At 39.3% G+C, this 12,111-nt stretch overlaps 1 protein-coding gene across 3 annotated transcripts in view; it reads left to right on the top strand.

Annotated features, from left to right (window-relative positions):
- AKT3 (AKT serine/threonine kinase 3) overlaps positions 1-12,111 on the top strand; it is a 322,148-nt gene that overhangs the window by 152,264 nt on the left and 157,773 nt on the right. For all 3 annotated transcript variants that reach the window (XR_006680827.1, XM_045298105.1, XM_004699953.2), the window contains exon 3: positions 9,768-9,879. Coding sequence is in view for 2 of the 3 variants with exons in the window: in XM_045298105.1 (XP_045154040.1) it covers positions 9,768-9,879 (112 nt within the window). In the remaining variant the exon portion in view is untranslated. The remainder of the gene's footprint in view (positions 1-9,767; positions 9,880-12,111) is intronic.

Here is a 12,111-nt window from a genome sequence, read left to right as displayed (position 1 = left end):
CTTGTCTGGGAAGACTCTTACCTCTCCATCTATCTTGATCGATAATTTGGCTGTGTAGAGTATTCTTGGGTTTGCGTTGTTTTCCTTCAAATTTTGGAATATGTTACGCCATTCTTCTTCTTCATAGTTTCTGCTGATAGGTCAGAGCATATTCTTATTTGGGAACCTTTATATGTGATTGCTTGCTTTTCCCTCGCTGCTCTCATGATTTCCTCCTTTTACTCAAAGCTGGATAGTTTAATTACTATGTGCCTTGGTGACTTCTTCTTGGGATTCATTCTAGCTGGTGTTCTTTCAGCCTCCTGAATGGTTGTCTGGTTTTCATTCATTAAGCTGGGGAAGTTTTCCTTCAAGAATTCTCTCACTATTGTTGCAGATGACTTCTTTGTTGTCTTCCTCTGGTTTGCCAATAATTCTAATGTTCCACTTCATAGCATCAGACATAGCTCTTAGGTTTTCTTCAGCTTCTCTGATGATCTTATTAGGTTCTTGTTCGTGTTTGTTAAGTCTGCTTGGCTGTCCTCCAAGTCACTGATGCGCTTCTCTGATTCCTCCAGTCGATTCTCAAGCTCTGTGTTTATACTATTGGTTTTTGTTATCTCCTCCCTAAGCTCCTGTATTTCCCTTTGGTGTATGGCCTTTATCTCTTCTATCATTTCATCCTTTTTCTGTATTGTTTCCCTCATATCCTGTATGACTCCAAGTAGCATTCAGAAAATTTCTTTCTGTGGCAGCTCAATGTCTGCTTCTTCTATGTATGTTTTTATGTTTGGGATATCTTCTGCCATTGCCTTTTGTTTCTCCTGTTTTTTTGTTGAGGTGGTTGGGGCTGATGGCTGTTTGCGTTGCATTGTTTTAGAGGAGCCAGGTGCCATTTTCTAGGGAGTCTAAGAGCACTGGCTCTCTCTAGGAGACTTGTAGAAATGCTTCTAACTTCCTACCGCTAATTATTACTATGGCGTTAACCTACCACTTTATCTTCCTGTGGCTTCCCTATCAGGGGATTGCCCCAGAAGGCTGGTGGGTTGCCTGCTTTGGTGTTGTTGGGCAGTGGTTCCTGCAACAGCTTGGAATGGTGATGAGTGTTGGCCGAGCTGCCTTATACCCCCATGTACACAGGCAGGAATTCCCCAGTGAGAGGTTGTTTGGAGTATCCCCTGGAGGGGAAGCAGGGTTTTCCCTAACCTTGGGCTAGCTACACAGGGTGGGGCTAGCTACATAAGGTGGAGCTCAGCTAGCTGAGTGTGGTACATGTAAGTGCCCTAGGCTACTGGGAGTGGTCTAGAGGTCAGCAGTGGAGTATGAGAGAACAGAAAAGAGACAGAAAACGGAAAGAAAAAAATTAAGAAGACTGTTTAGACTGTGCGGGGTGGGTGTGAGGGGAGAGAGGGAAAGAAAAGCTACTATGTAGCTGAGTCCCACTCCCTGTCAATGAAGCTGCAAGAGTTTAGTCTCTACCCTGAGGCAGCGGCAGCAAGCTGCAGTGGACAGAGGGCAGAAATGTAAACAGAAGCAACAATGTAGCTGAACCCTGATCTATCACTGATCCCTGCCTGTGTAGTTGCAAGGGTTTAGTCAACGCCCCAAGGTGGCGGTGGCAAGGTGTGGATGCGCCGAGAAAAAGCCCCTGCTTAGACCAAAGCCCCTGCTTAGACCTCGCAGACTGCGGGAGAACAGAAAGCAGAGATATAAACAAAAGCTGCACTGTAGCTGAACCCCGATCCCTGCCTGTGGAGTTGCAAGGGTCCACTTCCTGCGCTGAGGTTGGCGTGGGTAAACTGTCGCTGTGTTGAAACCAAATCCCCCTACGGGCTCCAAATGGTTCCGGCTCCGGCAGAGACAGTGGCAGGGCCAAGGTCAAGCCCCAGCCGGCTTCCACTGAGGTAAGCCAAAAGCCCCAAGCCCCTCAAAACCCCGTGGGTCTGTGTCTTCTTATCTTTATGATGCTCCTCCTGCGTTCTAGTTGTGCCAAAGTTCCCTCTAAGCAACTCTCCTGGGCTGGATTCTGCGGAGTCCCACTGGTATGTATTACGCCGTCGCCATCTTCCCGGAAGTCCGAGAACTTAGAACTTTCATGACGCATTTTTTTTTCCTCATACAGAAAGCTATATGATGTGTTGATGACCTCTTCTTATGGCTAATATATAAGAATCCAAAACTGTAGAATTTTCCCATTTATTGACTCACTTATTTTAAGTTAGAGTTCCAACTGTTTTGAATTTACATTCAACACTTTAATTATATTTATTTATGAAGGGCCTCCAAACCTAAAACATAGAGTAAAATAGCCTCATATTTTCCTAATGGCCCAACTACTCTGTAAAGTATCCTAAGCCCACGTTGGTAGCGCCTTCTTTCTTCTGCAGTGGTTTTGCTTAAATATTAGATTTATTTATAGAATGATTTACATAGAAATCTATAAAATACAGTTTTGTTAGTTATCATATTTGTTCTTAATTCCAGGCAGTATTTTGTTGTTGATGTTGTTGTTTGACTAACAGCTTCAAAAGGACGTGATTAAAACCAGTGTCCAAAAAGCCAAACTCAAAGCCATCCAGTTGATTCTGATTCACAGTGGCCCTATAGGACAAGGTAGAACTCTGCGCGTGGGTTTCTGAGACTGTAACTGTCTATGGGAGTAGAAAGCCTCATCTTTCTCCTGAGATGCAGCTAGTGGCTTCAAACTGTTGATTTTATAGTTAGCAGCCAAATGCATAACCACTATTACATCAATACGACTTTAAAACTGATATTCCATCTCATCAAGGGCTTCTCTCTTTTTTGTTCACTTTCTACCTTAACTAGGTAGTTATGTAGTATCTTACAGGTTTGAGTATTCATATACTCGGTATCATATAAAGAGTCAATCATGGGCCAAGCACTATGCAAGATTCTGAGCATACTAAGATGAGTAAGAAACTCTATGAGCTTATAGTACATATTATACTTTATTATTAATCATTTTAAACCTGTACTTTTTAAAAAGTACTATTTCACTAATGCTAAAACTGATACTGCATCAGTGAACAAAAAAGAGGACTCTTCAACGAGATGGATTGACAGAGTAACTGTAATAATTGATTCAAATATTGATTACGAGGGTGACAATATTTTGTTTTGTTACACTAAGAGCCACTGTGGGTCTGAGTGGACTCAATAGCAACTATACAGTTACTCAGATTATTTTATCATTAAAAATTTTTTTTCCCAGTTCACTTCGAATATGATAAAGGAGCCCTAGTGGCATTAAAAACAAGGACAACAGTTCAAATCCATCATCTGCTCCTTAGAATAAAGCTCAAGTTTTATGTTCCCATAAAGATTTATAGCCTTAGGAATTTGGGTAGCATTTCTACCCTGTCCTGTAGGGTCGGTCCCTAGAAATTGTAATCAACTTGATGGCAGTGAGTATAGTTTTGGGTTTAGAATATGGTATATTTTAAATAGCTCTTGAAAATCTAGCTTTGAGGTGTTCTTTAAATTACAGCATTTAAACCATGTAGCTATGGTATTGAAAATATACTTATTTGAAAAATTTTTACCTTAATTCTTAATCGTACTTCTGCAAAATGTGCAATTTGTGGTTTAGTAGTGTATACTTTTCCTAGGATCTTAAAATATTTAGCCAGAAGTTGAAATAAACGTATATTTAACAAGTATCCACTACTAGCCTCTCAGGTTGTTGTGTTGTGGTAGTTTGGTGTTGTCATATTGTTGAAAGCTGTCACTGGTATTCCAAATACCAGTTAGAGCCCTGTGGTGGACAGGTGTCAAGGGCAGCTTCTGCACTAAAACAAACCAGGAAGAAGCACCTGATGATCTACTTCTCAAAAAAATTATCCAGTGAAAATCTTATGAGTAGCAGCTGAATATTGTCTAATCTTGTAGGCATGAATGAAGTAATATTTTGGAGACATTCATTTACTGATGTGGCACAACTCAAAATGAGAAGAAACAGCTGCAAGCTAATAATAAGAATGTGGAAAATGGGGAGTATGATCCTGGGGAAATTGGAAGTCATAAAAAAGGAACTGCAACTCATAAAGATTTCTATACCAGGCATTAGTGAGGTGAAATGGACGGGTATTGCCAGAGTTCTCCTGAACTAAGCCTGCCATTTTAAGGACGTTGAAATTATCTTTTTCTGAAGCCAAATTTGTGGTCACTAAATCCCATTTCACACACCCACCGTCTCTTTCACCCCACAATAGTTTTATTGATATAATATCCACATACCATACACTTCCATAGTTAAGTAGCTTTTAAAAAGAGTTGTACATTTCATCATAATCAGTTCTAGTTCTTCCTTCCACCTTCCATTTTCATGATTTGCTCCTCAATTTCCCTCAGCTTCCACCACTACTCCCTATTCCCAATCAGTTATTGTCTCTATGCATCCACTCCTGTATTTCATAATCTGTCAAGCATAACAGAAACAATAAAGATAAAAAACAAAACAAAAAAATAAAATGAAGAGGAAAGAAAAGACCACCAGCAGTAATAAAATAAGCCAGAGAGAAAATTTCTTTCTCACCTACTGTATATTGTAGAACCCTTGACCTTGCCTTCCTGGTCAGTTCCAATGCTAGCTGCTCCGTATGGCTTTTTCCCCAGTCTCATCCCTGTTCACTTAGGGCTAGGTCAGTGGGTACTGGACCTTTGTTTCCCCTTAAGTCTAATTTTTGCAACTAGGGCTTTGAACTGATACAAAGATGACCTGATTAAACATGTTGTGTGTGTCTGTGTACATTTGAGTGCCTTTATGTCTTCAGCAGGCATTAAACTGGAGTTAACTGGAATGACTCACAAACTGTAAGGCATGGGCTATTTTTTTTTTTTACTCCTTGCTACCATCAAATCAATTCTGACTCAGTGGCCCTACAGACAGAGTAGAACACTGGTGGCTTCAGCAGCTTTATTTTTAAAAAAATAATTTTATTTATTTTTTACTTTCAAATTCATGAAAGCATGGAAAATTAAGCCACTTAACTCTTTCCCTCTGCTAAGGGAAAGAAAACAACCCAAGTCATTAATATCACATCACTTTGAAAGAACTGGACCTCAGCTGGAAGCACCTGAATTTTATAAACCAAAGCTCAAAATTATATTCAGTGATGATGGTAAACTCCCAAATTGGGCGATTGAATAGGTTGATTCAGTTTATATCTTCTTGCTTTACTTGGCAAACAAAAGACAGTAAGACAATGGGGAAAAAATAAGTTGCTTTGCCCCCAAAGTTAGATATTCTGTTATTGGCTATATTCTTTTTCTCCTAACAACTATTAGATTGAATGTTTGGTAAAAGTTTACACAATTTGGGTTTCCCTCAGATAATGTCCACACAAATTGTCCACCGGCATTCATCCATCACACATACCACTACAAACCAACATTCTGTTTCCTTGTGTTAGTCCTTTTCCTTTCTTGTACTCTAGTTTCCCTGTCCTCTCATGTTCTCTTTGCTTTTGAGTGACTGTTGACCTTTTGGTGTCATGCAAATTGCTGTTAAGCATGACAAGAATGGGCGCTAAGTCTTCACAGGAACAGAAAGGCTCACCTCTCTCCCTTGGAGCTGCTAATGGGTTCTAAACTGACCTTGTGGTTAGAAAGCCAACTCTTAACCCAAAGCCTTTTATTGACCTCCTCACCTGGCCATGATAGGTTACATCATACCTCCCAATTGTTAGCATCTGGCCCATAGGATGTCCTTCTTGGTCAGGTAGGCCTTCACTCATTGGTCTCAGGTGTGTTTCAGTGCTCAGGCACCAGGACCAAAGACCAAATTGTTACCACACCTTGTACTTGATAATACTTTGAATCCTGAACCATTAAATTCAAGTGGCCCCTTACTGTTGGCCAGCGATCCTGGCATATTTCTGTAGTTTGCTCTTCCATGCTACTGGAGGATTGTTTCCTTTCTTCTCGCCTTCAGTTCCTCAGTGCACTAGCTTCCATCTTGGTTCACAATTTTTTTTTTTTAATCATTTTCTTGGGGGTTCTTACAGACACAACTTATTTCTTTGCTAACTCATAGAAACTGATTAAAATCATGAAAAATAATTTGTGTAGTCTCCCTAGTAACACATATCGCTGACTGCTTTAGAAACTTTACTCTTATATTCTCTCCTGTTACAGCTCTAAACTGTTTGTACACTTGCCTAGAGGCATGCCTTCTACTTGTCTAGTAAATCCCATCTTTTCTTGCCTAAGAGAACATTGGTTCTAGAATATCTCCTCTCTCTTGTAAAATCAGAATTACCTCCTCTGTTGTACTATTACTGTCTATAATCATACATTGGAATGTGTGTATTGAGTATTCTAGGTGCTATTCATATCTTAGTGGGACATTTATTCTAACTGGGACAACAGAAAACAAAAATTGTAAGAAATAAGTGATTTTCTGATATGTTATAAGGTGTTAACATGCAATGGAAAAGAATAAAACAGGTAGGAGGAGTTAGGAGTTTTACATTAAGGATGCAGTTTGTGTTAAATAGGATGGTCAAGGTGAGTGTCAATGTGAAGATAAGATTGATTTAAAATTTTAAGGAGGTGAGCCCTTGATAATTTATAAATTATTATTTTGTCATATCTTGCCCTGCCCGACGTCTCCCTTCACCCACTTTTTTGTTGTCCGTCCCCCAGGGAGGAGGTCACATATGGTTCCTTGTAATCAGTTCCCTCTCTCCAACCCACTCTCCCTCTACCCTCCCAGTATCGCCACTCACACCACTGGTCCTGAAGGGATCATCCATCCTGGATTCCCTGTATTTCCACTTCCTATCTGAACCAGTGTACATCCTCTGGTCTAGCCAGACTTTCAAGGTAGAATTTGTATCATGATAATGGGGCCGGGGAGGAAGAATTTAGGAACTAGAGGAAAGTTGTATTTTTCATCATTGCTACATCGCACCCTGACTGGCTCGTCTCCTCCCCGAGACCCCTCTGCAAGGGGATCTCCAGTGGCCTACTAATGGGCTTTGGGTCTCCACTCCGCACTCCCCCCATCATTCACTATGGTAAGATTCTTTGTTCTGATGATGCCTTATACGTGATCCCTTTGACACCTCATGATCGCACCAGATGGGGTGATTCTTCCATGTGGGCTTTGTTGCTTCTGAGCTTGATGGCTGCTTTTTTACCTTCAAGCCTTTAAGACCGCAGACGCTATACTTTTTGATAGCCGGGCACCATCAGCTTTCTTCACCACATTTGCTTATGTAGCCATTTGTCTTCAGTGATCCATTCAACACCCCGTGATCACACAGGCTGATATGTTGTTCCATGTGGGCTTTGTTGCTTCTGAGCTAGATGGCCGCTTGTTTACCTTCAAGCTTTTAAGACCCAGACGCTATATCTTTTGATAGCCGGGCACCATCAGCCTTCTTCACATTTGCTTATTCACCCGCTTTGTCTTTAGCTGTTGTGTTGGGAAGGTGAGCATCGTAGAATGCCAATTTAATAGAAGAATGTATTCTTGCATTGAGGGAGACCTTGAGTGGAGGCCCAATGTCCTTCTGCTACCTTAATACTAAACCTGTAAATATAGGCACATAGATTTATTTCCCCATCGTCATATAAATATATTTGCATATGTACATGTCTTTATCTAGACCTCTATAAATGCCCTTTTCCTCCCAGCTCTTTCCTCTCTTTCCCTTGATTTTCCTCCTGTCCCACTATCATGCTCAGGCCCCACCAGGGTTTCAGCTCTTCCTCTTTGTTACATTCCCCTTGATCATGCCCTGCCAGGCCTAGAACACAATTTTCATAGTAACTTTATCTCAGAAAACTCAGTTCATTTCTATCTAGTCAATTCCGACTCATAACAACCCTACAAGACAGGGTTGACCTGCCTTTGTGAGTTTCTGAGACTGAAAATTGTTTACAGCAGTAGAAAGCCCCATCTTTCTCCACAGAGCAGCTGGTGGTTTCAAATTACAGAGCTTTTGAAGCCCAACTCATAGCCACTGTGCCACCAGGGCTCCTTTACTCTCAACATTTCTGACAGTTGGAAAGGTTTAATCATAGGGCAATTGGAGTCTTAAATAGAATGTATCTCTGGAAAGGCAGGTAGCGTCAACTTCTTCAGATATAAAAAATGGAAGATCACTCCATATTTTAAATCTAGATGAGGGAAAAATTAGGGAAACCAGGAGGAGGAACTGAGTTTTAGGCAGAGTGATACTGAGTTTGGTTTGGAATGTGGTACCAATGTTTCAACCAGGTAGAAATAGTTACTGTGTAGTGTGGAAAGACTTTGATTTTGGACTGAGAGTTGATGGCTAACCATGGAAGATGGTTAGAAAAGAGAAAGCTAAGTAGAGACCCTTCTGTATAAAGGATCAATAAAGAATTAATCAAATATGAATAATGATGACCAAAGACATGGAAGTGGTAGTTGATAGTTCCTAATAAGGGAAAGAGAACAAAATAAGTCAGCACTGAGAAAAGACGTGAATTTTACCAACTCAGAGAAAGTGGGGTAGGGCTGACTCCTGACACTAATCTCTTGGGAGGGGAGGGAAACAGAGTCCTTGTGTGAGTCTGGGTACTTTAGAGAAACAAATCCACAGAAACTCATGTAAAAGAGAGAGTTTTATATAAAGGTTAAGTGCGCATCAAGAAAACATCCCAATCCAGTGCTGCCCAAGCCCACAAGTCCAACATGTCCATATGTCTTAAAGCAATCCACAGAGTCCTCTGCTGTCCCACAAAACAGACACAATGATGCCGACTGCAGGAGGAAAGCAGAATCAGTGAACATGTAAGCATCTCAGCGCTGGCAGGGGTCTCCACATGGGTGCTTCAGCACCCAGGGCTGCATGGGGTAGGTCCATGTGGCTTCTCCTCAGGGATGTCTTGCAGGAAGTGAGCCTTGCAAGCTAAAGCAGGGAACTGGCTAAGGCATTTGCACCTTGGTCCAACTATCACAAAGCAAGAGACCCGAGAATTCGAAAGGCAACGCTCACCGAGCCATTTATCTCTCTTCCCTTCAATTAACCCTACGTGTGTTTATTGGCCAGGTTGGCACAATAAAGTAACTACCTCAGCCCTACCTTACTTTTCTTTTGTTGTCCAATACTACCTAGCTTTTACAAAGCTCAGCTTCTACCTAATAATAATAGCTAGCATATGTTGATAGTTTATTATATGTCTCTCAGTGTGTTATTACATGAATTTACTAAAGATAGAATATGCTTTCATACTCAGACTTAAATTTTAGTTTGTGAAAATGATACCTTCTTCAAATGATAAGTAATAATACATGATAATGTATGCTACTGAAAAATGAGTGAATCAGTCAAAAGTAATGAGAATATAGAGACAAAAGTCAGTCTAGGATTAGATTGTTGTAAAAGGTTTTGTGAATGGGGTAGGATTTGATCTGGACTTTAAAGGAATAGGTATTAGTTAGACTGTTGGCAGTGGCAAATGAATAGGGGTTGAAGAAGTGGAAGCATTTCAAATTAGGAGGACAACTTGGAGCCAAAATATAAAAAAATAAGAAAGCACAAGATGTGTTTGGGGACAATTAAGCAGCATTGTTTGGTGGCTTCATAGAGCATGTCATTAGAGTGGGAGAAGGACTTCAAAAGTACACTGTGATCATGTGTTTGTTTGTTTTTTTAAACATTTAATAGAAATCCATAGAAAGCTGTGAGGTTACAATCGGTCTTATTTACAAAAGAAAGCTATAGTTCTCAACTATTTACTGCTTGGATTAAATATATATATTTAAAGAGATATTTTAATTTTATTTCTAGAGTGCCAGTTAATGAAAACAGAACGACCAAAACCAAATACATTTATTATCAGATGTCTCCAGTGGACCACCGTTATAGAGAGGACATTTCATGTAGATACTCCAGAGGAAAGGTAAGAAACCCGTTTTCCAGTTGTTTCAGAAGGCAATAATTACTCTAAATAATTACTCTAAAGATGTGTTTGTATCTGATTTCACCATCTGTAGGTACATTTAAGCACATTTATGCAATGCTATAGTACCTTCAATATTGAATGATGCAGGAATCTTAAAAGGAAAAAAGAAGGAATACACAGAGCCACTGTAACAAAAAGAAGTGATTGACATTCAACCATTTCAAAAGATAGTATATGATCAAGAAATAAGGGTATTGAAGGAAGAAGTCCAAGCTCACTGAAGGGGTGGGAGGAAAAAAAGGCTTCAGGAATTCATGGGATAATATTTGAAACGTTTCCACATACTGAGTGCTGGAGTTGCTCACTTGACTATGCCAAGACATTTGGAAGACAGCTATACAGCCAACTGATAGGAAGAGATCCATATCTGTGTCCATCCCAAAGGAAGGTGACCCAACATAATGCAGAAAATACTCAACAATATCATTAATATCACATGGAAGTAAAATTTTGGCATATATAATTCAGAATTGGTAGCAGCAGTGTAGTGATTGGGAAATACCAGAAACTCATGGTAGATTCAGAAGAGAGTGCATGTAAAACAAGGGAAATCATTACAGATGTCAGATGTATATTGGCTGAAAGCAGAGGCTACCAGAAAAAGACATATTTGTGTTTTATTAATTATGCAATGTTTTTGATTATGTGGATCATGACAACTATGGATAATATAAAGAATGGGAATTCTAGAATATTTCATTATGCTCATGTGGAACTTGTACATAGATCCTAGGTGTTCAAACAGAATATGAAATACTATGTGATTTGAAATTGAAAGTGGTATATGCTGGAGTATTTTAATTAACCATATTTATTCGGTCTGTATACTGAGCAAATAATCTGAGAATCTGGACTACATGAAGTCAAGATTGAAGGAAGACCAAAAGGCACTCATTGAAACAAAACAAGGGAAAACCAAGTGACCTCAAATCAGGAAAGATACATCTTTTCACCATACTGATTCAGTTTGTATGCTGAGCAAATCACCCAGCAAGCAGGAATATATGTAGAACACACTACAATAGGATTGGAGGAAGATTTGTTTATAACCTGAAATATGCACATCATACAACCTGAAACAAAAGGAACTTGAATCACTTACTGATAAAGTTCAAAGATTATGAACCTCAGTATGAATTGCAACTCAATTTAAATAAAACAAGACTTCAGCAACTGGACTAATAAACACCCTGGTAAATGAAGAAAAGATTGATGTTGTCAAGGATTTTATTTTATTTGAATTCACAAGCAATGCTCATGGAATTGGCAGTCACAAAATCAAATGACATTAACATTGGACAAGTCAGCTGGAAAAGAACTCTTTAAAGTGTTAAAAAGCAAAGATGTCACTTTGATGACAAAGGTGTGCCTGACTCAAACCATGATATGTTCAATCACTTTATATGCATGCAGAAGTTGAACAATGAATAAGGAAGACCAAAGATGAATTGATACCATTGAATTAAAGTCTTGGTGAAGAATATGGAATATATCATGGATTTCCAGAAGAACGAACAAATCTGTCTTTGATAAACTATAACTCAAACGATCCTTATAAATCTGACTAATACGACTCCCTCTCATATACGGTAGATATATCACCAGGAGAGGAACTACTCCCTGAAGAAGGACATAATGCTTGGTAAAGTAGATGGGTCAGCGAGAAAGAGGAAGACTGTCAACAAGATAGATTGACACAGTGGCTGAAAAAATGGGATCAAACAGAGAAATGCTTATGATGATTACAGAGGATGAGATAGCTATGAGTATTAACTAACTCGACACCTAACAACTACATAGTTGAATTAAAGAGCTTCATTAATGAATAATTGATGTACAACAGTGGTTTGTAAAATTGATTAATAACAGTGATTTGTAAAATACTAAATTAGAATCACTAAAAGTGATCTAAAACCTGGTAAGCCAACTTCTTTTATTATAAATTGTAGAATGTATTAAGTTTATATTTGAAATTCTGAGGCAAAAGATTTTGAGTAGTAGGCCATCTGTATATAAGTGCAAATGACTGCTCTGAAGTATTATGCTAGAGATACCATATGATCCAGCAATCCTGATACTTGGTATATATCCTAGAGAAATAGGAGCTTTGATACAAATAGATAAACAAGAGAGCTTCCGCAAAGTCGTATATACATGGATTAAATAATA

The sequence above is a fragment of the Echinops telfairi genome, unplaced genomic scaffold (assembly GCF_000313985.2).
Source record: "Echinops telfairi isolate 266 unplaced genomic scaffold, ASM31398v2 ScPeMD7_7424;HRSCAF=8462, whole genome shotgun sequence".
In the NCBI taxonomy this organism is placed as follows: Eukaryota; Metazoa; Chordata; class Mammalia; order Afrosoricida; family Tenrecidae; genus Echinops; species Echinops telfairi.
The sequence above is the reverse complement of the archived record's forward strand: the minus strand, read 5'-3'. Positions and strand labels throughout refer to the sequence as shown.